This window comes from Stegostoma tigrinum, chromosome 5 (assembly GCF_030684315.1).
Source record: "Stegostoma tigrinum isolate sSteTig4 chromosome 5, sSteTig4.hap1, whole genome shotgun sequence".
NCBI classification, from domain to species: Eukaryota; Metazoa; Chordata; class Chondrichthyes; order Orectolobiformes; family Stegostomatidae; genus Stegostoma; species Stegostoma tigrinum.
Genome location: NC_081358.1, coordinates 15,860,428 through 15,887,400, shown reverse-complemented (window position 1 = coordinate 15,887,400; position 26,973 = coordinate 15,860,428). Strand labels below are relative to the sequence as shown.

The window sequence follows — 26,973 nt, the reverse complement described above, 5'->3', positions numbered from 1 at the left end:
AGGATGATTCGTTGCCTCCCTGGTGCTAGGTGAAGGATGTCTCTGAACGAGTACAGGATATTGTGGAGGGGGAGGACGAACAGCCATTAGTCGTGGTACACATTGTTACAAACAACATAGGTTAATGTATGATGAACGGCTAAGGATCCTGGGATTGTACTCATTAGAGTTTAGAAGGTTGAGGGGAGATCTAATAGAAACTTACAAGATAATGTCTGGTTTAGAAGGGGTGGACGCTAGGAAGTTGTTTCCATTAGGCGGGGAGACTAGGACCCGTGGGCACAGCCTTAAAATTAGAGGGGGTAAATTTAAAACTGAAATGAGACGACATTTCTTCGGCCAGAGAGTGGTGGGCTTGTGGAATTCATTGCCGCCGAGTACAGTGGAGGCTGGGACGTTGGATGCCTTGAAGGCAGAGATCGACAAATTCTTGATCTCAAAAGGAATCAAGGGCTACGGGGGGAGTGCAGGGAAGTGGTGTTGAAATGCCCATCAGCCATGATTTAAATGGCAGAGTGGATTTGATGGGCCGAATGGCCTTACTTCCACTCCTATGTCTTATGGTCTTATGGTTACAAAAGAGGGATCAGGTTCTAAAAGCAGAATACAGTGAGCTAGGAATAAAGTTAAGAAATTGGACCTCAGGTCGTCATCACAGAATTACTACCGGTGTCACGTGCTGGCCAGTGGAAATGACAGGATATATCGGATGAATACGTGGCGAAAAGATGGAGTCACAGGAAGGGCTTCAGATTCCTGGGACATTGGGACTGGCTCTGGAGGAGGTGGGGCCCATACAAAGTAGACAGATTACACCCAGGCAGGGCTGGGACTGATGTCCCTGTCCCAGGGAAGTGTTTGCTAGCACAGTGTGGAAGGGTTTAAACTAATATTCCAGGGGAATGGGAACTTTTGTCAGGAGTCAGAGAAGGAGAGAGGAAGGACAAAAACCAAAGATAGAAATGGGAATAAGAAAATTGATAGGCAGAGAAACCAAGGACGAAATTCTAACAGGCCGACTGAGAAAAATAAGCGTGAGACAAACAATGTTAAAAAGACAAGCTTAAATGCTTTGTGCCTCAATGCATGGGGCTATGAACCAATCACACAGATAGATGTAAATGAGTGCGATATAATTGGGATTACGGAAACATTACTGCAGGGTGACCAGGGATGGGAACTGAATGTCCCAGGGCATTTAGAATTTAGGAAGGACAGGCAAAAGGAAGAAGTGGTGGAGTCACATTGCTGGTTAAAGAGGAAATTAACACAATTATGAGAAATTAGGTCTGAAAATGTGGAACCTGTATGGGCAGAGTTGAGAAATACTAAGGGGCAAAAAAATTAGGGTTGTCATATACGGTCCCCCAAACTACAAAGAGGTTGGGAATGGCATTAACAGAAAATCAGAGATGAATGTGATAAGGAAATATCAATGATCATTTAATCTGCGCACAGCTTGGGCAAATCAAATTAGCCACAATGTGGTCGGGGAGGAATCTGTGGAGTGTCTGTGGGATATGACCAATATGTGGAGAACAGCAGGCCATCTTAAACTGGGCACTGTGTAATGAAAAGGGAATTGTTGCTCATCTTGCTATATGATAACCCTGGGAGATGAGTGACTATAACATGATAGATTTTTTTTATCAAGATGGAGAGTGAGGTAGTTGATTCAGAGAATAGAGAGTTGAATCTTAATAAGAAAACCATGAAGATATGAGGCATGAGTTGGTCTTGGTAGATTGGGGAGAGTTACTTAAAGGGGTGATAGTGGATAGGCAATGACAAACATTCATGCATGTGTGAATGGCAACAATTGTTTATTCTTGTCAGGCGCAAAAGCAAAATTTGTAAGAAGGCCAATCTATGGCTTACAATTGAAAACAGAGATAGCATCTGATCCAAGGATGAAGCATGCAGATTGGCCAAGTAAAATAATATGATTGAGAATTGGGAGCAGTTTAGAATTCAGCAAAGAAGGGCCAAGGGATTGAGCAAAATGGGGAAAATAGTGTACAAAAGTGAGTTAGCAGGGAACATAATGATTGACACTAAGAGTGTCTATACGTCCATCAAGAGAAAGAGATTGGTGAAGACAAATGTACGTCCCCAACAGACAGAAATGGGGGAATATATAATAGGGGCCAAAGAAATGGCTGAGCAACTGAATACATGCTTTGGTTCTATCGTCACAAAAGTGGACACAAAGCAGATGCTAGAAATGTTGGAGAATGCATGATTTAGAGAGAGGGAAGAATTGAGGGAGATCAATATTAGTAAAGGAATGGTGCTAGGAAAATTGATGGGATTGAAGGCAGATAAATCCCCAGGCTTGATAATCTAGATGCATTTTCTGTCATCATCCAGGGGTTTTTTAGACTCTGGAACAGTCCCTGCAGATTGGAGGGTAGCTAACATCACTCCAATATTCAAAAAGGGAGATAGAGAGAAAACAGGGAATGATAGACCAGGAAGCCTAACTTTGGAAGTGGGGAAAATTTTCAAATCCATTATCAAGGACCGTACATTGGAGCACTGAGAAAATAGTGGCAGGATCAGATAAAGTTGGCATGAAGGAGAAATCATGCTTGCCAAATTTGCTGGATTTCTCTGAAGTTGTAACGAGTAGAGCTGACAAAGGGCAGCTCATAAATGTGGTAGATTTCAAATTTCAGAAAGCGTTTGACAAAGTCCCACAAAAGATGTTATTGTGCAAGATTAAAGTGCATGGTTTCTGGGAGAAGTGTATTGAGATGGAGAGAAAACTTGTTGGCAGAGAGGAAACAGCGAGTAGGAATGGGTCATTTTTAAGTTGGTAGGCAGTAGTTAATGGGGTGCCACAGAGATCAGTGCTGGGACCCTAGCTATTCACAATATGTATTAATGATTTGGATGAGGGAACATGATATAACGGCTCAAAGTTTACAGATGATACCAAGTTGGGTGAGAAGGTGAACTGAAGGATACAGAGATCCTTCAGCATGACCTGGACAGGTTGGGTTCGTGGGTAAATCAATGGCAGATGCAGTATAATTTGGATAAATGTGAGGTTATTCACTTTGGAAGTAACAACAAAAAGGCAGATTACTGCCTGAATGGGTGTAAATTGGGAGAGAGAGAGGAGTGTGCAGCGGGACCTGGGTGTTGCTGAAAGAAAGCATGCAGGTGCAGCAGGTTTAGAAGGTAAATGGTGCGTTGGTCTTGATTGCAAGATGTTTCATGTACAGGAGCAGGGATGTGTTGTTGCAGTTGTACACGGCTTTGGTGAAGCCACACCTAGAATATTGTGTGCAGTTTTCATCTCCTTTTCTACGGAAGGATGCTCTTCCTCTCAAGGGAGTGCAGCGGAATTTTATCCGGCAGATTCCAGGGATGGTGGAACTGATGTATGAGGAGAGATTGACAAGGTTAGGATTGTTTTCATTGGGGTTCAGACAAATTGGCGGGGGGGAGGTGACTCACAGAGAGTTATAAAATTCTAACAGACTAGGCGGGGTAGATGCAGAGAAGATGTTCCCAATGGCAGGTGTGTCCAGAATCAAAGGTCACAGTCTGAGGATTCAGGGTAGACCATTTTTGATGGAGATGAGGAGATATTTCTTCACCCAAAGAGTAGCGACCCTGTGGAATTCATTACTGCAGGAAGTAGTTTTAGCCAAAACATTAAGTGTATTAAAAAAAAGGCTAGATATAGCACTTGGAGCAAATGGGATGTAAGATTATGGGGGTAAAGCAGGATTATGCTATTGAGTTGGATGATCAGTCATCATGATAAGTGATTGAGCAGGTTTGAAGGGCTGAATGGCCTCTTCCTACTCCTAACTTCTATGTTTCTCTGTGAACCCACAGATCATTGCTTCCAAGACATGGGTTCATCATCAGAAGTGCTTGAACAATATAACCCAGACCATATATACAACAAGAGACAGTAGGAACTGCAGATGCTGGAGAATCTGAGATAACAAGGTACAGAGCTGAATGAACACAGCAGACCATGCGGCATCGGAGGAGCAGGAAGGCTGACGTTTCAGGCCTAGACCCTTCTTCAGATTTTCTGAAGAATTTCCTGATTTCCTGGGCCTCTGATGCTGCTTGGCCTGCTGTGTTCATCCAGCTCTGTACCTTGTTATATCATATGACAATGCTGTCTTTGAATCTCCATTTCTTTGCATTAAGTTCACCACAGCATTCTTCGTACCACTCTCCCTCAGCACTCAAATTATTTCCCTCCTTTGCTTTACATGCTTCTCTTCCAATCACAGCGAGATGTTGCAACAGCTCTCCTCATCATTCTCATAGTATGCTGTCATGACAACAGGGAAGAACAGAATCTGCTTTCATGTTGGTAAAGCATTTCATGTCACATGCCATATTTCCAGAACCACCGTCTGCCTTCCAAAACTGTACTCTATTCAGTTATAATTGCAAGAGGATTCGGAAACCTTGCGGAGGAATGTCATTCTGTTTTGGGGAATAACTGGCAATCTGCCTCAATATTACAAAGCTCACTGGTGAAAGATTAAAATATAGTATTTTGCGCACTTTATTTATTAGAACAAATGTTAAGAAGCTGTTAAATCACAAACTTGATGTTACTTCAGCAATAAGCGAGGGAAAAGGCCTTTTAGGTGATCTATTAAGCTCTACCATTTAAACAGATCACAACAGTCTCATTGAAAGGTGTGGAGCTTGATGAACACAGCAGGCCAAGCAGCATCAGAGGAACAGGAAAGCTGACATTCCAGGTCTGGACACTTCTTTATATGGTCATCCGTTCACTTAGCAAAAATATCTTCTTGACCATGGTACATTGAGGTCCTTATTATTTCATCCATTTGCAATTATTATTCAGCAACATTTTGAAACTACAGTCTGGAAGCATCCTATTGAGTACAGGGGCTATGGCAGATGTGTTAGAACACTATTCAATCTGTTAGTTTCAAAACTGACTTTATTTTCAATAAGCTCAGCAGTCAGAAAGACACAGAAAAGACTGAATGCAACTGAAGAAAATATGTCATACATTTACACGGCATCATGGGTGTACCATGTAAGAGAGCGACAACGTCATAAAATGTTACATCTGAATCACTGGAGGTGTCAATTCAACTGAAACCAGATTCTGTAAAATTTCCGATTGATCTCCTAAGACAAACGAATCCTTAATTTGAAGATTACAAACTGTACCATTAAATACAAACCACAAGCTGCAAAAGTACTGAACTGAGTTCAATCATACGTATTGCAACTTACATAACCAAGTTGATATTTAAATTTTCAAAGGATTTTTAGAATATTCTTTGTTCTACCCAAGTGCCCTCCTTCAGTTCAGTTAGTAGTACTTTAATGTCTCTTTCAGTATCATCTCCTGTACTCCAAAATAATTGGAAATTATCACTAATTTGCTCCCGTGTTTCACCTTCGATTCCATTCCACTGCCTCAACTGTCCTATTTCTATTTCAGAGGCAGGTCAATCACCAATTTCCAATGGTTCCACTGACTCAGCTACCTTGACCACACTTCTTCTGACCCTAGTTCGTACAGGGGCTGCATTACATTCTCACAATTTACCTGATTTTGTCATCGCTGTTCTGCTGAACACACTTTCAATAACGGTCTTCCAATATATCTTGTCTTCACCACAACTTCCAATTGCTTTCTGCAATTTTCCTCTCATTATTTCCATTTGCTGGCAGACACACAATTTGGCTCCCTTTGTCTTGTCTTTCATCCAATATTCCTCCAATCTGAAGAGATCATCCTCCATCATTCATTACTGCACAAGAACCAGGCCCTTTATGATATCTTGGTCCACCGTTCAAATCCCACCAAACCACTTTCCCTTCTTGTGAGGGTACAGGAGATGCAAAGCCCGCCATTTACTCCTGGCCTTTCACTAATAGCAGTGCTAAACACTACTTCTAGTTAAAACAGTAATTTACATCTTCTTTTAACAGAGTACTTTTAACTGAGTATTCACTGCTTACAATGCAGTCTCCTTTGTTTGTTAATTGTTTTGAAAAACACCTCTATTTAACCAATAAGCAGTCGCCTTGCACCATCGTCGCATTAATCATTGGTGTCAGACACAGCTCAGTTGGTGGCACACTCATGTCTGAACCATTGATTGAGGACTCAAGTCACACTTCTGCCCAAGAATAAAATCTGTCATTAAGTGCAATCCTCAAGACACTCAGTACTTCCACCCACAAAAGAAAACACAACAGAGCAGTGAGATTAATCAGCAACAAAACAATCAGAGATTGAACACAGCACAGGAAGAGGCCATTTGACCCGTTTTGCCTATTTCAATTCTCTGGTAAAACTAAATCACCTCGGCCCACTCAAATGTCTATTCCCCGTTGGCCTGTAAATTATGTTACTTCAGATAATTGTCCAACTCTTTTTGGAAGGCTATGATTAGATCTACTTCCACCATACTTTTGGGCAGAACATTCCTTATTCTAACCACTCACCAACTAACAACTGAAAGTTGTTGATGATCACTTTCAATTGTGTTTAGTGAGGATTTCTTTCTGCTGTTGAATGCTCAATTCTGCAAGGTCAACAGAGGGAGTTATCTAGAGCACTGGTGTCCAAAATAGCATTGTTGACTTCAAATCATCATTACTTATCAACAGATATCATCTACTGCCTGCCCAGCATAAAGCTACAGATCGCTGCTTATACTTAGGTTAACACACTCAGTAAGATGGCATTTGGAATGGCCTCACCAGCACTAACTAAAGATACAGGCTCTGCAAATCCCTGCTTCATAACTATGTATTGGACAAAAGTTGTGTTTATACACAGAAGTTAATTAAGTATCAGAAAATAGCACGACAAGTCAATTGAGACAAGGTTCAAATGCCACAACTGAGTTTTGGGGTCAAGCAACCACGAACCCAGAATTAGACGTTTTAAATTGACCCACAGCTGGAGAAATCAGGCCAGACAGAAAATTGGCCAAACTAAACTAAACAGCAGCCAATAGTTTTTGGCAACAGAAAAAAAGTGGAAACCAAGTTCAAAGAGGATCAAGGGGTACCAATTACAACCAGCCCAAAGGTTGTGTACTCGAGCAGTATTGATCAGACTTTCTGGCTCCTGTCCTCGGCACAGCAACAGAGACAGCCCATTGGATGCTCATGACTCAGTTGGTCAAAGGCCATAAAACATTCTCGAAGGCCTGTGGTGAGGGAGGGGTAAAAACACACACCTGGATGCCACCCACTCAGTGAAAACCTGCAACAAGGCTTGTGGCAGAAGACAGTGCAGCAACACAAAAAGACCCAGTAGAAGATCTACCCTGACTTGGGAGATCCACTGTCATGTAAGACAGCCATCCCTATGTTGGAGAGAAAGACAATTCCAATGGCCCAAACACATGGATTGTTGTGGGTGATATCCTTTCACAGATGGATAGTGCTTACCAATGAGTGAATATTATTGGAATTTGGGAAACATTCACGTGATGATTTCAATAAGGGACATTTTGATAATAAAATCAAGTTGAACTAGGAAGGGTGTGTCCCTTTGTCATCCTTAATAGCAGGGGTGCCTTGGTGAAGTGTTTTAACACATAAAACATTCAAAGTGTTCTAAGCATAGACAATAGTTTAATATTACAAACAAGGTAAGTATTTATACGGTTACTGATTGAACATCAATTTGAAGTCCATCAAATTACCATAATCTGATAAAGAAAAATTAAATTATCTTTCCAGTGTCATGGAACAACATGCTGACTTTCAGAGAACATTATACTCAATATGTCCAGAAAAGACAAACCGTGTAATTCTTCCTTTCAAGATACATTTAATTGAAACATAATTAAATGATTGCCAAAAAATTGATAGCTTAAGAACTTTATTCTGGGAAGGAAACAGAAATATTATTTACTTACCATATTGTTGGTGGCTCTGATCCTTCAATTTCTAAGTAATCATATTTTTCTTCAAGCTGAAAATCTGTAAAAATGAGTGAGATGGTGTCGCCAAGCTCAGCTGCTATAGTCCAGGTGCAGTCGGCATTATTATAATATTCACCGGGAAAGTTTGGCGTGGAAATAATGCCACTGGATCCTTGCAGAGTTCCACCACAGCCATCTTCAACTGGATAGGAAATGAAATTATTTTGTTAATTTACATTTCTGCCACACACAGCAGCAACAGCATACATTTGTGTTGTGCCTTTAACACAGTAAATCGTCATAATTCAACTTACGAGAGCGTGAACTGACTATAAAGTTTAAACTGAGCCACAAAAGGAAATGCAGTACAGTTGATCTAAAGCTCAAAGAGTCTTCAAGGAAGAAAGAGAAGTAGAGATATTTAACGAGGGAATTCATAAAGTTAGGACCATAGCTAAAGATATGGCGGCCAATACTGAGGCTAAAGGGATGGGATTTGAAGACTGGGGGAGGAATGTTGAAAAGTTAATTCTTGGAATGCCACTATAAGTTGTCATGCCACCAATCTTTTCCCCTTTCTGTGGGTTTTTCAGAGAATCATAAAATCCCTACAGTGTGGAAACAGGTCGGCCTTACAAGTCCACACCACCCCTCCGAAGAGCATCCCACCCAAACCCATTCTCCCAGCCCTGCATTTTCCCATGTTTAACCCACCTAACTTAAACATCCCTGGGCACTATGGGCAGTTTAGCATGGCCAATCCACCTAGCCAGTACATATCTGGACTGTGGGAGGAAACCGGAGCACCCAGCGGAACCCAATCAGACACGGGGAGAATGTGCAAACTCCACACAGACAGTCACCTGAGGGTGGAATCAAACCCGGGTCCCTGGCACTGTGAGGCAGCAGTGCTAACCACTGAGGCATTTTGCCATCAAAAAGGAAGGAATAGTGTTCTAAATTGTTTATTCATCAAATACAAGTCATTGGCTGCCCATTGCAATACCTTTTAATGCAGTTTTCCAATGTAATCTTAGCCAACGCACTTCTCAAGAAATATGTAGTTTGCTTTGTTTATATTTAAGACCATAGCTTTAGACCTTAAATTGTCTTGCAAAAGCAGACAGAACGGTTTAGCTACTAAATTAATAAGTAAGAATGCACTCAACTTAGTAGTATAAGAGGTGGTAACACTGATAATGGAGGAGATACAAATAGATAAAGGGAGCTACTTAAAATGAAAGCAGTATGAAGTAGAAAAGTAAGCCAGTTCAGATGAGATGCATCCTAATTACTTGAAGGATGCAAGGATGGACACAATTTTTTCAATGTTCCTTAGGTAAGAAGGCTGAGCTGGAGGATAGTGTTGAACTGTGTGTAATTAATAATAAACTAATCTTGCAAAAGAAGCAGGGAAACTTTATGCAAATAGGGGGAAAAATCAAGTGCACTTGGAAATGTACGGACAGCTGAGGAAGGAATATTCGGAGTTGATGATGGCAGTGCAGTTGTTGTGATTTTACATAGAAGTTTGGAAAGCATTTCAGAATATGCTAAATAATAAACATGTTAACAAAGCCGAAGTCCAGTATAAATGGCAGTTTATATCCAAATTTGGAAAGGGACAGAAAATAACAGGCAATGGTGAACAACTATTTGTCGGACTTTGGGGAGCTGTGCAATTGTATTTCCCGGGGTCTGTGGTGAGACAATTGAGAGAGTTAGACTTGTGTATACAGGGCATAATTTCAAAGCTTGCCATGACATGAATCTTGCCAATGTGACTGATAATATGGAGCAACAGATTTCAGGAGTATGTAGACAGACTAAAGACACATGGCAAATGAAATGTGGTACAGAACAATACAGAGAATGTGGATGAATATTGGTAGGGAGAATGAGAAGAGCCAACCTAAACTAAATGGCCCAGATTTTAAGCAGGTCCAGGAACAAAGATTGAGCGTATGCACACCAATTTTTGAAGTGGTAAGGCATGTGGAGAAAGCTATCAAAATGAGCAAATATTTTCATACTCTCTACCTGTACAGATAAAATTCAGGACAAAATGTTGTACATGTATAAGAATAAATTGGTTAAGCCCTCAGCAACAATGACCAAGAATTATGATCACTGTCAGAAACTACACTTCAACAAAGATTAAGGAATTAATGTGGGTGACGAAGGCATTTATTAAAAATGAATGACAGACTTGATATGGTGAAAGTAGACCAGCAGTTGTCCTCCATAAACCAAAGACTTTTAAGCAGAGATTTTCTATAAATGTTCAAAGTTGTGAAACAGAAACAAATTACTGGTGAAACTCAACAGGTCTGGCAGCATCTGTGGGAAGGAAGCAGAGTTAACGTTCTGAGTCCACTGACACTCCATCGGAAGTCAAAGCATTAATCCTGCTTTCTTCCCACAAATACTGCCAAACCTGTTGATTTTCACATGTAATTTCTGTTTTGTTTCAGATCTGCAGCACTCACAGTTCTTTTTATTTTGTTCCATAATTTTGATTAAGTAATTGCAGAGATTTGGCTCCAGTAGCAGAGGGGTCAGTAATGAGATGACACAGGTTAAGTGAGTGGCAGATGAATCATAAGATCATCAGACATAGGAGCAGAAATTAAACCATTCAACCCATCAAGTGTGCTCTTTCAATCATGGCTGATAAGTTTCTCAACTCCATTCTCCTGCTTTCTCCCCATAATTTTTGACCCCGCTGACAATCAAGAATTTATGTACCTCTGTCTTAAAATATATTCAATGATCTGGCCTCTACAGCCTTCTGTGGCAGTGAATTCCATAGATTCACCACTCCCTGGCTGAAGGAGTTTCTCCTTATCTCTGTTCTAAAAGGTTTTCCCTTTACTCTAAGACTGTGCTCTTGAGTCCTAGTCTCTCCTACCAATGGAAGCATCTTCCCAACATCCACTGTGCCATTCAGGCCATTCAGTCTTCCAAAAGTTTCAATTAGATCCCCCATTTGAGTACAGATCCGGAATTCTCAAGCATTCCTCGTATGTTAAGGTTTTATTCCTGCAACCATTCCCATGAACGTCCTCTGAGCCCACTCCAGGCCCAGTACATCTTTTCTGAGATATGGGGCTCAAAAATGTGCACCATACTCCAAATGTGGCCTGACTAGAGCCTTGCAAAGCCTCAGAAATACATCACTGCTTTTATATTCAATTCCTCTCAAAATAAAGTTGCATTTGCCTTCCTAACTACTGACTCAACCTGCAAGTTTACCTTGAGAGAATCCTGGACTAAAACTCCCAAGTCTCTTTGCACTTCAGACTTCTTAATTTTCTCCCCATTTAGAAAATAGCCCATGCTTTTAGTCCTCCGACCAAAATGCATGACCTCACACTTTCCCACATTGTACTCCATCTGCCACTTCTTTGCTCACTCTCCTAACCTGTCCAAATCCTTCTGCAGCCTCCCCACTTCCTCAATACTACCTGCCCCTGCACCTATCTCTGCATCATCTGCAAACTTAGCCAGACTGTCCTCAGTTCCTTCATCTCGATCATTAACGTATAAAGTGAATCAGTGATGCCATGAGAAAATCAGAAGATATGCAATACATTACAATGATCCTGTCTGTAGAAACAGATGTTATATTAGTCAGACTCAATTTATCAAAGCAAGAGATAAACTGTGCAGCCGGTCACTTTCATTTCGTAGTGAAATACAAACTACAGTCTTCTCCCTCCACTACCTAACTCACTCTTCTTATGAGGGAAAAACTATCATGAAATATCTGCTTCAATGAGGATTAGCTGCATTATGTTAACTCTGGAGCATGTCCTGATTCATTCTTAAATGGATCATAATTTTTAACATCGTCAGCTGGATTCATTAACAATTTTCAAAAGGAAATTGGATAAATTAAATATTTATAGGACATTTAGGTAAGATTGGACACTGGGTCTGTTTGTAAAGCACTTTCAAAGTACCATCACTGATGCAATGCATCAAATCACCCTCAATGTTCTGTAATTCTACAATTCTTTAATAACTAGCCACAAAACTGTTTTTATCACCCAGTCCTTGTGAATGAATGATGTTCAGTAATGTATTTAATTAGCATTGAACTGTGATTCAAACTTTGATTAATTTATATAATATAAATCAACTCATTGAAAAGAAGTAGCATTTAAAGAAAAAAAACATCAAAGTACCACATCATACAAGAGTAAAGGATCAATAGTTGTTTTTGGTGGTGTGAAACCAGTACACTAATCCTACTAAGATAATAAAATGTGAGGCTGGATGAACACAGCAGGCCAAGCAGCATCTCAGGAGCACAAAAGCTGACGTTTCGGGCCTAGACCCTTCATCAGAGAGGGGGATGGGGAGAGGGAACTGGAATAAATAGGGAGAGAGGGGGAGGTGGGCCGAAGATGGAGCGTAAAGTAGATAGGTGGAGAGAGTATAGGTGGGGAGTGGAGATTTTGCTCTTCTTTGGACTAAAAATCTGACCTTCATTTTGAAAGATAATCTGCTATTAGAGACAAATCATTGATAAAACCAAATAATAATGTGCCATAAGTAAAATTTTAATTCCCCAAGTGAAACCAATAATAAATCTTTATTGTTAAAACACTGAAAGCAGCATATCATCAGAATATAAAATATACCTGTTCTTCATGGTCAGTGCCTCAGTTCCCAACATTTGGTGTCATTGTTATCATAAATCACAACAAAATGACGCCTATAACAGAATTTGCTATTTGCATTAATTTCTTACAGAGTTTGATAGAGACTTTAGATAATCACTGTGAGACCAGATTTCAGAGGTGAATCTGAAATCTCGGCCCAATGTATGATGAAATTGTCTCCAAAGAAAATGCTTTTGTGCAAAAAAAGGCAACTTGCTAAAAAGGTTATTTGTTCCACTTCAGTGCATTTGTCAGCTGTAATACATAATTTTAATCGAGTTTAGCTTGGCTTGGCAAAAAATGAGGAATTGAACAAGGTCAACTTTTCAATCTATGATTATGGCCCATATCTTTTACTCACGTAAGCACTTCATAACTTATTTGGTAAGCATCATTACGACACGTGTGAGCCTAATAACTGATTCAGGCAAATTCAAATGGCTGAATTTTCCCAAATGTTAGCTGAGGATCAATCATAAGATGTTTGATGGGATGTGGAGAAAAGGGGGTTCCCTCTGTGAGTCTGGGCAAATCACTCTCATGCAATCATGCACTCAGCAGGGTGGAAGTGCTCACCAGTGCCAGAATGATGTTCACATAAGTGGTGATATATTTAACTGCCAGCTGCACATTCTTCGAAACATGATGAGCTTAGGTTGAAGTTACCAACTGGGTCAGTGCCCTATTCATGGTCTGGATGAAACTGCAGCAAAACCACAAGAAGTTAATGCCACATGCACTTGGCAAGGCTCAACATCATAGCCTTGTTTCTGCTAACTCACATTCACCCTAACTCTGCCATTGCATTCACCTTTAACCATGGCTTGCAGCACCACTCTCAATCTTTCATGCAGCATCTTCTGACTATGTCTCTCAGCCATCCCATCTACCTGAATTACTAACCTGCCGTGCCCTCTGTACTTTCTACACCAAACAACAGTTTTTTTTAAATGAACAACAGACCGGCTCCTTGACTAACTATAATTCCTCTTCAATAGACTCAAGATGACTCCCCTTAGAACTTCAGATATGGCCATTTGGTATGTTCGCCCTATCAGCATCTGGCACATTCTGTAGATATTGATATAGCATGGTGCCATGCAGCAATGTGGTCACCCCATTTATTGCTCACAAGTGTGCGTTACCTGGCTTTCTGTCTGCATTATAAAGCAAAGCAAAGCAGAACCAATAACAGCCTGAAAGTTATGAATGAAACAGAAATATGTTAAATGAAAGGCAAGGCAAGGTAGAAACACTATGGGCATCCAAGTAAGCACAAAGTGAGTGAGCATTAAGAAAACAAGAACCTTAAGATGCACCTTGCTCTGATGCAAGAGATGACAGTGTCTCCCTGTGCACAAAGTAGCCTGGCACTGTAAGATGTCAGTAAGCTCCAAAGTGCAGTAAAGTTAATCTGAGATATACCAGTGACAATGTGGTGGGACTTTGCACATGTCCACCTCCATGAATGAAACATTGGAGACACAGCGGAATTTCTTCTCCCATTAGAGTGTGGTCACTGTTTGGAGTTGTCTCTTCCAGCAAGCAGTTGAGGCTCATGCATTGAATAAATTTTATTGCTTAGTTAGACAAATTTTGCTTTGAATTGGGAGTCAAGGGTTTTGGCAGCAGACAAATAAGAGAAGATCAGGACACATTCAGCTTAATGATTATTTCGGTGAATGGCTGATAAGACCCAATGAGCCAAAAGGTTTATGTCACTTCCTAGTTCTTGAGATCTTATTATGAGTAAACTCTTGCTTGCCGGTCAGACACTGTTTTGTATTTAACAAAATTGTGACATTTCTCTATTGCCTTGAATTTTTTCTTTAGATTTGTAAATTTTGCTTCTCCTGACCACCTCCATCTCCCACCCTTCTAGTTTACATGAATAATTCCTCTAGGGATCTTGGTTATCCAGAGTATTTAGGCTGGCATCCTCCCTAGTGTTAATTATTTGTAATCTACCTGTTCAGACATGACATGATTCACCTCTGTGGCAGGTGGGACCTGAGCCTGAACTTTCTGGGATAAAGGTAGCGACACTTTCTGGGGTACAACAGCCTCCTTCTTCCCAATCTATTGAAATTATGTTAATTGATGATAATTAACTGCACCTCTGGCTATACTTCTTGGCTGCAGTTTGAAATTATGCCTTGTCGAGAATATCTCAGCATGTAGAAATAAGACATATTAGATAATTATTGTCATGAAAAAATTAGTTAATCTTCTTCTTTAAGTTATTTCAATAATGAGCTTGCTTGTTTCCCAAAATGGTTTCAAATAATATTCAAATATGACTTTAGAATATTTCCGAGATAAATTTTCATGTGAAATCTAGTTGAAAGTATTCATTTTTACTGACACTAACTTCATGAAGTTTCACTTTCCACTGCAGATATAAAACAACATACAGCGGAATCTTACATTATTTTTAAGCTGGAGTTCCCTGGACTTTTTTGGAGGGATTTAAGTCTGTAAGTGGTCTTGCTGTCTTTTCCAAGCTTGCCTCTCACAATCCTAAGGCATTTCTTACATGTGATTTCCACTACAACTTACCACTTGCCATTATCCAAACAGCTCACCACACAGAGATAGGAGGAACCACCAATGCTGGAGAATCTGAGATAACAAGGTGAGGAGCTGGAAGAAGGCAGCAGGCCAGGCAGCATCAGAGGAGTAGGAAAGCTAACGTTTTCGGTTTGGACCCTTCTTCATTTCTGCTGTGTTCATCCAGCTCTATACCTTGTTATCTCACCACACAGAGGATATCCTGGACTTCACTGCGCATCCATTGCACCTGAGCCATCTTTAAGTTTAAACAAGCATTAATCCCCGTCAACTGACATCTCGCTGCAAAAATCTTGCCACACTGCTTATGAAAATCATAAAAGGTGGCTTGAGTTGTTCTCATTGTCAATCTAGGCAACAAAGGGCCTGTTGCCCAACTCCGCAACGTATGTTGCCAGAGTCCAAACTGAACAATTTCACTCATAGTAATTCATGTCTAGCCTTTTATCAAATTGAAGGGACCTGCAACTGATGTCATGCAACAATAGTATATTAGTGAGAGTAACGTCTTTAAAAGCACATTTCTCTAAGCATTCCCATTTCCATTTTTTTTTCAAATTGCACGCATTATTCTGTGCAGTTCCAAATTACATAATTATCAAGAAAATTATTGCTCATTAACAAAAGTGGTTTGTTAGTTCTAGTCAGTCCCAGTCTTGTCCTTCCTTGCACGGCATTTTACGCATTATCTTTAGTGTTCAGGTCTCTTCAAGGTATGCACACCAGTCACGACTGACTGTTCATCTAGTCTTGCTGAGACAAAGCTTCTTCTCTGGGAATTTTAATTTCCATGGTAAGCACTTGGTCAGCGCAAGACACTTTTAGCATTGAGTTGTCATTATCTATAATTGTAAAGGTATACTGACATCCTGCTTTCGTTTGTAGTCATAGCCCTCCAATATCCATTAACACTTCACTAAATTGTTCTTAAAAATTGGTGTAATATCAAAAGGTGCTGGTTTTGTTACATTTGAGGCATTGCTAAAACACGCTTACAAAACTGCATTAAATTGCTTCTATTTTTCCTTTATTATTTATTAAATGTTTGGCAGCATTTATTGCCCATTGGGCAGTTAAGAGCCAACCACATTCCTGTGTGTCTGGAGTCACATGTAGGCCAGACAAGGTAACGATGACAGTTCCCTTCCCTAAAGGGCATTAGTGAACCAGATGGATTTTTCCACATTCAACAATGGATTTATGGTCATCATTAGACTCTTAATTCCAGATATTTATTGAATTCAAATTTCACCATCTGCCATTGCAGGATTTAAACTCAGGCTCCCAGAACATTATCTGGGTCTCTGGATTAATAGTTCAGTGATAATACGCCGAGGCCATCACCTCCCCCTATTGTAGTTAAAGCTACATAACCTTTCCTTTCTGAGTTTGTTTTTCAGGCTCAGTCTTAGGAACTCCAACCAGTTCCATACTTTTCCCTTTCAACTTCCAGCATTTTGAATGGATGTGCTCCACCTTGTTACAATAGAAACACCTCTGGCTTCCAATTTTCACCTCTATCCTCAGTAGTTTCCTTTCTGATCTCAGGAGGAATCCTTGGGCATTCGTAAATATCCATTTCTTAACTGAGATTTGCCTTCTCTCATTTTTCTACTCCTTTCAAATTTATGATGGTCAGTGAGCAAGGATTTAGTTTTGTGGATTTAACTCATAATTGTTAGTCATTTTTGCTGCCTGCCCAGCAGTTGTAACGTTTTGGTCCAAAAGAGGAGTTCTCACAATAGAATATTATGAGGTTTTTAATTTCCTATAAGAGAGTAACCTCTGTCAGAACTGTGTATGTGTTTTCACCTGCTAACACTCTTATTCGTCTGTCAATTTCACTTTGCTTAATACAGTCAAATTCAAAACAGATTTGCCAAGGGTGCTTCCTTCAATTCCAGAACCATTGCCCAAGCTGCCTCAGGCAGTAACACATATGCAACCACTATAGTCATCTTTGCTGCATTACAATCCTAAGAAAGCTCTTCTGATAGTGAAGCACACATTTCATGTGCATGGCTTGTCAAATTAATCGAAATTAGCAGTGTCCAGTCCTCTTTTGCCCATTTCATTTGTCTTGCCATTTTCTCAAATGAACAATGCCTCAAACATCTTTTTCCTCAAATTTTGACAGGCCCTGTCCAAAATGATGCACTTCCTTATTTGACTTTAAATTATGACTTAGGTTCTCCCCAACGAAGCCTGCATCAGCATTTATTACAACTGTGCAGTTTTTTGCTAATATACATTTTCTCATACTTTCTCTACTCTTTGCAATTCTAATCCTGGTTTTCTTATTTCCATTCTTTTCAATTGTATTTCCCTTTGCTTTGCTCTGAATATCCTTTTCTTATCTTTACTTTTACATTGTAATTCCATCCCGTTTTTTTATTATCTCCTCATATTCAAGCTTCTTTAACTGAGTATCACTATCTTCTATTATCTCACCACCCCAAAGTATTCAGCATCTCTTGTAATTTCTCAAAATCCAAGTGCTGTGCCAATAGTTCCATTGTCCTGCCCTTTTAGCTTTGTCAAGTAATATCACCTTGATTGTACCTACCAAGTGAAAAAAGCTTGGTTTTGAAAATTCCTGTCAGACTGCCAGGGACAACTCTGAAGCCTGTGGGAAACCCATTCTTGTTTCCAGTGCCAAGTCTTAATTGCAGCACAGAACCTGTTATTTTCCTTAAGCTCTACCCTTTAGCAAACCATACCCCAAATCATCAATGCCTTTGACTCCAATTCAATCCAATTCAGTTCTATACTGGCCAAAAGCCCCCCAAATATTTTCTTAAACCCACCGGGTAGTGCACTACAACTCAAGTCCCACTATTCCCGAAGTCATAGAGTCATACAGCACAGAAACAGACCCTTCTGTCCAACTCATTCGTGCTAACCAGACATCCCAACCTGACCTAGTCCCGTTTGCCAACATTTGGCACACATCCATCTAAGCCCTTCCATCAGTCCTGTGCTGGAGTGTCAGCATTCATTTTTGTGGTTAACTCTGGGTCTTAAACACACAATCCGACAATTCAAGAGGCAACATTGTATTAGCTCAGCCATGGATGACACGTTTTGGCCAGCAAATATTGATTTTCCGTTCTCACTATTGCAGATGAAAACAATACTGAAAGGATGTTAGAAAATCTATAGCAATTTAACAAATCTTGTGTTCCATTAAATTGTTACATTTTGACTCATTCACTTGTTAAATGCAATCTATTCACTTTGGATCTCTCTGAAAATAATCAGTAGCAAATTGATGAACTCTGTTTGCTCATACAAATAACCCCACATAAATATATTTTGTTCACATCCTTAAGCAACAAGAACATTAATTTTGAAATGTTGTTTTAATGTATGCCTGTACAGGGTCAGGGAAACATGATTCATGATCACCATTATTGATTTATGAGTACGTTTACAGTCAGATCTGGGCTAGGTTTCCTGAGTTATTATGGCTCCAGATGGATAAATCATGAAGGTCCTGAGTGAGGAGGGATAAACTTGTTCCCCTTCTTTATTATTCACCCCTATCCCCTCTCTAAGATGGTCATAACTGGATTATTCTAAAAAGTATCCCTCCCTTGTGGATACATTTCTCCCACATCTTGATTCTCCAAAATCTGTCTCCCATCCAAAAGTTACATGCGTGATTGAATTCCTCTCGCTTAAAAGGTTGATCATACAGCTCCAACAACGTCTACAGCTTGACAGCATCCACAACAAATGAGTTTATGTTTCCCCTGAGGGGATGTTCCCACTTGCAGGACCAAAGGATATGACTTCTGAATTAAGGGGTGACAACTTAAGCCTGAGGTGAGGTGATATTTCTTGTGTAAGAGGGTTGGGAGTCTTTAGAATTCATTGCCACAGAGAGCTGTTTGGGGTTGAGTCCTTGTCTGTATTTAAGGCTGAGAAGATAGGTTCTTGATCAGTAGGGGAATCAAGGGTTACCAGAAAACACACCAACGTGAATATTCATCCCTTAATTCAGAAGCCATATCCTTTGGTCCTGCAAGAGGGAATATCCCCTCAGGGGAAACATAAACTCATTTGTTGTGGATGCTGCCAAGCTGTAGACGTTGTTGGAGCTGTACGATCAACCTTCTAAGTGTAACTTTTGGATGGGAGACAGATTTTGGAGAATCAAGATGTGGGAGAAATGTATCCACAAGGGAGGGATCCTTTTTTAAAATAATCCAGTTATGACCGTCTTAGAGAGGGGGTAGGGGTGAAGATGAATATGAATCAGAGGGTTAGATAGGGTGGATAGGGAGAGCCTTTTTCCTAGGATGGTGATGGCGAGCACGAGGGGGCATAGCTTTAAATTGAGGGGTGAAGGATATAGGACAGATGTCAGAGGTAGTTTCTTTACTCAGAGAGTAGTAAGGGAATGGAACACTTTGCCTGCAACGGTAGTAGATTTGCCAACTTTGGGTTCATTTAAGGCGTCATTGGATAAGCATATGGATGTACATGGAATAGTGTAGGTTAGATAGGCTTGAGATCGGTATGACAGGTCGGCACAACATCGAGGGCCGAAGGGCCTGTACTGTGCTGTAATGTTCTATGTAATATGGGATCAGCCATGATCTTACTGAATGGCTCAAGGGGTTGAGTGAACTACTTCTGTTCCTGTTTCTTATAGTCTTTAAAATAAGCCAATTTAACCAGGCTTTCTTGAGTTAATAGATTATTTTGTTGATTCCTGAACACAAAGAGAAATAAGAACATAAACATATATACAAAGAGTAGGAATAAGCATCGAGCCCAAAACAAAGATAAAAGTTAAAAGATGTATGGATCAGTCTCTTTGAGTTTGAATTGGGGAGATTGTGCAATTTTATAGCTTAACATTTGATTTTGGGCTTTTGCAGATTAATTGAGATCTTTTTGTCCTGTTACCTCTTGACAGAGATTAGTCAGCAAGACTTGGAGCGAGAAGATCCATCTGTTGTCCTGTTTCCTTTCATGAACTTGTGAACTAGCTGGTTTCTAACACTCAGAGCAAGGAAGTCTGTTTATTTCCAATGACGGGGTGACGAGTGAACGGGGTTCTTCTCATGTAGCCTTCACAGCAGACTCAAGGTTGACAGTGGTTAGTACACAATTCTGTTAGGAGAAGGTTTTCATGGTTTTGACTGAGCAACAGTGAATGAATAGCAATATATTTCCAAGTCAGATAGTGAGTGGCTCTTGTCCTTTGAGATGATAGAGGTCTTGGGTTGAAAGGTTTTTCCTAAGGATACTTGGCGAATTTCTGCAGCGCATCTTCTAGATGGTACACACTGGGGCTACTGACTGTCATTGGTGGAGAAAGTGAACGTGGATTTGAAAAAGCCACCTGCTTTGTTGTGGATGCTGTTGGAGCCGTATAATCAACCTTTTAAGTGAGGGGAATTCCTTCACACATGTAACTTTTCATTGGGGGACAGATTTTGGAGAATCAAGATGTGAGTTACTTAATCCCCGATATCGCAATTGCTCTTGTACCAACAGAATTTAAATGCAGATCAGTCTTAGGCTAATGGTAACTCCTAAGATCCCTACACTGTTACGCTGTCTCTCTCTCTCTCCCTCTCTTTCTCTCTCTCTCTTTCTGTTGGACATTTCCTTGACACTCTAACGGTATGAAATTTATTCACACAAAACTTTGCCAGATGACTTTAAATTTACATCCCTGCTCTTTCAATGTCTGCAGCAGACATCTCCAAAAAACAAACTCATATTGGAATTAAGAGTTAAAAACATCCATAGTATTTTGGAGTTTGATACATCAGCGTGACAACATTGTGAAAAATAATACAACTTGTCAAGGTTTTTGTCATACACTCATCAGAACAATAAGCTAGAAGTCCAATGTGAAAGGGAACCAACATTTTGTTCATGCTATCAGGGAAGAGCTCCTTGGTTGGCAAATGGGCTCTGACTGGTAGAGAGATTGCATTGGAAAATGTACAAGTTCGACTTTGCCTGACAGGTAACTGGCAAGTAAAATCCAAAAGAACAGTGGAAGAGAGACCGATGTTAAGATTTTAGGTCCGGTGACCCTTCCTCAGACCTGCTAAGCTTTTCCAGAAATTTCTGCTTTGTTTCTGATTCACAAACATAAATTGTTGGAAAAGCTCAGCAGGTGTGGGAGCATATGTGAAAACAGAAACTAGGGTTAAAATTTCACGTCCAGTGACCCATCCTCACAACTGAGGAAGGGTCACCTGGCCTGGAATATTAACTCTGATTTCTGTCTACAGGCACTGTTTTTGTTTCTGTTGTTAATTCACAAAGTTTGTTTGAATTTAAAACAGGCATTTCAACTTTGCTTGGTTAAAATTGCCCTGAAGAATGAACCGGGGAACAGATGCATCTTAGGTTTGCATAGGAATGGCTGCAATGTGTGTGCGGATAATTCCTGCCTGCAAAGAATAGAACGCTATGTATCCTTATGCATAGCTTTGAATATGTGCATGTAAGTGTGTTCACCCTGCAAGCCTCAAATCTGAAATTGATTCCCATTGCTTAGGATTACTTAGTAAATGGGGTTCAATCCCTGACTCTCATCTAATGTCAGACAGTATGGTTTAAGTTATTCAAAATCAAGCCAGTTGGGTGTGGTGAGATCTTTTTGTTGTTGTGAACAGTCAAAATGAAATAACAAAGTGTGGAGCTGGATGAACACAGCAGGCCAAGCAGCATCTCAGGAGCACAAAAGCTGACGTTTCGGGCCTAGACCCTTCATCAGAGGCCCGAAATGTCAGCTTTTGTGCTCCTGAGATGCTGCTTGGCCTGCTGTGTTCATCCAGCTCCACACTTTGTTATCTTGGATTCTCCAGTGTCTGCAGTTCCCATTATCACAGTCAAAATAAAATGCTGTTTTATGCAAACCTATTGATTCAATTTAAATAATTTATAGGCCTATTCTTTATACACAAATTCCATTTATTTAATAGGCTGAATTAGATACTGCATTCATGTTTCTATTACAGAGAAAATCTTGATTTCAATCATTCATTCTCGTTATTTTCAAACTCTTCCTGACTTCTGCTTTGGTGGATTAATGTTTTATTGAAGAGACCTTGACCACATCTAGCTGTGATATTTTAAGCCAGGCCAGCAGCAATTTATTAAATATGGAACACACCAAATCTATGGAGTTGGAATTCCTATTTCTAAGAGAATGATCCAAAGTATTATTGCATTATTAAATGCTCACATTCAAGTTTGAAGGAATTAGTTTCTTAAATCTCCATATTCTTGTTTATTTTCACAAAAGCTATGAATGGCACAATGTGAGTAAATTCCTGGTCCATATTAATTATATTTCAAAACTGCCGATTTTCCGAATTATTGTAAATCCTAAACCCTCCGCCTCGATTATCTGTCTATCCAATGCTACAATTGACAAAAAAATGTTTTTAATCCCCTGACTAAGTAATTTGTGTCATGAAAAGTACCCTGTAGTTTGATCACAAATGGGTTTCACTAATCTCTCTGAATCACATGGCAAAATTATGTAATGATTTCATTATCCTTTGTTTATATGTTTCAATCAACTTTTATACATCTCCCATAATGTTGCAAATACTGTAGTTGAAAGATGTGACCTCTCAGACAGTCATTTCTAATAAAAAGCATATTAAATTTTAAGATACAATCTCATGTTTGTACATCTGTGCTGGCTTTCAAGAATTATTTTAATAAATATACTTGGAATTATCCCTTTTATGATTGGCATGTCGTTTTCCTTTCCACATGTCAAGCTAACAAAGCTAAAAACATTCCAAGACCCATTACTGTAAATTCTAAACCCTCCGCCTCGACTATCTGTCTATCCAATGCTATAATTGACGAAAAAATGTTTTTTAATTCCTGTTCCAATTGCTGTTAATGGGTACAATGTCATAATTAAATGGTAAATATGGCAAAGAACCTGAATCTTTTTCACGACTTACAGAACATTCAGATGAAGGTCCACTTGTAAATTTACTTTATAATCTCAAGCAGGGCATAACTACAGAAATTTGTATTTAGTCCCTCATCCAAAACAAAATGGCTCCAATGCACCTCACAAATTGGGTAAGGTTGGGAAACACCAAAGTAGGTCAGACTTGCTGTGGTCTCTGAAAGTTTGGTTATGAAGATAATTTATTTGTTTTCTAAAGAAGGGAAAAGTCCAGGAAATGAAGGAATCTGTTATCAATTATTTTCTGTAAAAGTAGACTCCTAAGCTAACTGACCATCGGTTGAAGCTCTTCTGATTCAGTGCTACATTTTCTGAGGCAGAATGAAGTAAAATTTGTCATTAATACAGTGCAGGACAGTTTGATAGCCAACAGACTAAATTATGATGTACCCTGTCATTTTTGCCAAGGAGAGAAAAATCTGGGGCACTATTTGCATGTTTAACTGCGAGGACATATTCATAAAAGGCTCACTAACAGTTAGCAATGCAAACAAACCAACAAATGGTGAAAGACAGAAAATATTTAAATTATTATAGTTCATTGTAACTTATTTCAAAAACAAAGAGTACTACTGATGAGCTTTGTAAACAGAAAATTAGATCCATTCGCTTCAGCTGCAGAATCTAATTAAATATGAACATATTTCATTCATTTGAGCCCAATATCATTTAAAATCTGGTCACTTAGAAGGTAGGTTTATGTGAAGAATGTTTCAATGCCAAGCAAGTTTTCAGAATTTCATGCTGACTAGCATTAGAATAATTATAAAATATTTATTTGTTTTATTATTCCAAGGGATGACTAAAACATTGTTTCAGCACTGATAAGTGTCTAGGATGTGTCTTTTTTCACAAATTAAGAGATGTGATAGAGTGCACCACAAATTGAGTTAACTTGCATCATGATTCTTATCTAGATTATAAATTAATATTACATGATCATTCCTGGCATTGAGGTGCACCTAGCTTGCATTTGTAAATTTATCTCTTGTAATGAAACATTATTCTGTGAATGGACAAAATAGTAAACAATGCTGTAACCATCATCTGCCATGATTTATTTCCCAAACAGTATTGGAATAGATTTTATTCAGTGTTAGTATTTTACAGCCATGTTTAGAATCAAATTTTTTCAGAATCTTTTGAAACCTAAATAATCAAATGGGTAGTGTTTCTAAATTCTGTTCCTTATCTGTCATATTTTTTAATCTTCATATACTTTCATGACAGTTCAATTTTCTTCCTCTTCCTGGATCATATTCTTGATTCATAACTTTAATGACCACCATACAAATTACCCAAACAATAAAACTTGACATCAGTCATCCGGAATTTTCCTTTTCAGACAGTGAGATCAAATGAGAGCAGCACCTGTCTCTCTCAGTAAAATGAAAATATTCAATCAAGTATCATGGAGAAGAATTTCTGCTGGTGGTTCTCCACTCCTCTCCTATCAATCCGGAAATTGAAAATGAGAAGTTTCAACTGATGAGGAAAATGTAAAAGCTTGAGGCGTGGAAAAATGAGCAGCAGACTTATTCTCTGATTGGCTACGACTATTATTCACACTTAAGCAGAAGAACCTTGAAACATGAGGTGACATGGTCGCTCAGTGGTTAGCTCTGTTGCTTCAATGCACCAGGGACCTGGGTTCGCTACCAGCCTGGGGCGGCTGCCTGCATGAAGTTTGCACATTTACCCCATGTCCATGTGCATTTCCCCTGGATGCTCTGGTTTCCTCCCATAGTCCAAAGATGTGCAGGTTAGGTAGATTGACCATACTAAATGCAGGGTTGCAGAGAAAGGATGGGGAGCTAGCATGCTCTTCGGAGGTCGGTGCAGATTTGATGGACCGAATGTCCCCTTTCTGCACTGTTTGGAGTCTTTGAACATCAGAAAATAGACAACCAATGTAATAACAGAACCAGTAAACAGAAGAAATTATCTACATATTTGATTAGACGTTGTCTGAAATTCAAGGGTCAGCAATGAAATTACTAAATACAGCAAACTATTCAATCACAGAAAATGAATGTTGCTGTAAGAAATTGAATGCTACTGCAAGGAATGGGAACGGGTGACTACCATACAGAATAATAACATGAACAAGTAACACAGATATCCCAAGGAGCCATCTTCTTTTCTGATAAATTTGCCACGATGGGCACTGCTGGGGAGACGTCTTATCATGGAGTGAGGATTAAGCCCATGGCACCATGAGCATGCAGGGTTGGAGGGGAGGGGTGAAGAAATAAATTGTTGCACAACAACAATGGTAAGGGATTCCATCATAAACAGAACAGATAGACATCTATCTATTGCTGATGTGACAATGGGATTGACAATAGTCAAGGTCAAGGATGTCACTGAGTGGCTACAGAATACCATAGCCAAAGAATAACATTCTCACTGATGTCCTGTTTGGATTCTGCTCAAGCCACTCTGCACAGAACCTCAGTTTACCACCATGTTTCAAACATTGACAAAAGAATTGAGTTCCAGAACAGAAGTGAGAGGAACTCTCTTTGACATAAAGGCAACAAGTGGTTGAATGTGACATCAAAGCCCCATTGAATGTGGAATCAATGGGAATCTGGGCATAATTCTCCACTCATTGGAGTCAATCTGACCACAAAGGAAGATGATAGAATGTGAGGCTGGATGAACACAGCAGGCCCAGCAGCATCTCAGGAGCACAAAAGCTGACGTTTCAGGCCTAGGCCCTTCATCAGAGAGGGGGATGGGGTGAGGGTTCTGGAATAAATAGGGAGAGAGGGGGAAGCGGACCGAAGATGGAGAGAAAAGAAGATAGGTGGAGAGGAGAGGAGAGGTGGGGAGGTAGGGAGGGGATAGGTCAGTCCAGGGAAGACGGACAGGTCAAGGAGGTGGGATGAGGTTAGTAGGTAGGAGATGGAGGTGCGGCTTGGGGTGGGAGGAAGGGATGGGTGAGAGGAAGAACAGGTTAGGGAGGCAGAGACAGGTTGGACTGGTTTTGGGATGCAGTAGGGGAAGGGGAGATTTTGAAGCTGGTGAAGTCCGCATTGATACCATTGGGCTGCAGGGTTCCCAAGCGGAATATGAGTTGCTGTTCCTGCAACCTTCAGGTGGCATCATTGTGGCACTGCAGGAGGCCCATGATGGACATGTCATCTAAAAAATGGGAGGGGGAGTGGAAATGGTTTGCGACTGGGAGGTGCAGTTGTTTATTGCAAACGAAGCGGAGGTGTTCTGCAAAGCGGTCCCCAAGCCTCCGCTTGGTTTCCCCAATGTAGAGGAAGCCACACCGGGTGCAATGGATACAGTATACCACATTGGCAGATGTGCAGGTGGACCTCTGCTTAATGTGGAAAGTCACCTTGGGGCCTGGGATAGGGGTGAGGGAGGAGGTGTGGGGGCAAGTGTAGCATTTCCTGCGGTTGCAGGGGAAGGTGCCGCGTGTGGTGGGGTTGGAGGGCAGTGTGGAGCGAACAAGGGAGTCACGGAGAGAGTGGTCTCTCCGGAAAGCAGACAAGGGTGGGGTTGGAAAAATGTCTTGGGTGGTGGGATCGGATTGTAGATGGCGGAAGTGTCAGAGAATGATGCGTTGTATCCGGAGGTTGATGGGGTGGTGTGTGAGAACGAGGGGGATCCTCTTTGGGCGGTTGTGGCGGGGGCGGGGTGTGAGGGATGTGTTGCGGGAAATTAGGGAGACGCGATCAAGGGTGTTCTTGACCACTGTGGGGGGAAAATTGCGGTCCTTGAAGAACTTGGACATATGGGATGTGCGGGAGTGGAATGCCTCATCCTGGGAGCAGATGTGGCGGAGGCGGAGGAATTGGGAATAGGGGATGGAATTTTTGCAGGA

The 26,973-nt window shown here is 40.3% G+C and overlaps 1 protein-coding gene across 1 annotated transcript in view; it reads right to left on the bottom strand.

Annotated features, from left to right (window-relative positions):
* csmd3b (CUB and Sushi multiple domains 3b) overlaps window positions 1-26,973 on the bottom strand; it is a 1,751,526-nt gene that overhangs the window by 931,628 nt on the left and 792,925 nt on the right. The window contains exon 5 of the mRNA XM_048529668.2: window positions 7,911-8,118. Coding sequence (XP_048385625.1) covers window positions 7,911-8,118 — 208 coding nt within the window. The remainder of the gene's footprint in view (window positions 1-7,910; window positions 8,119-26,973) is intronic.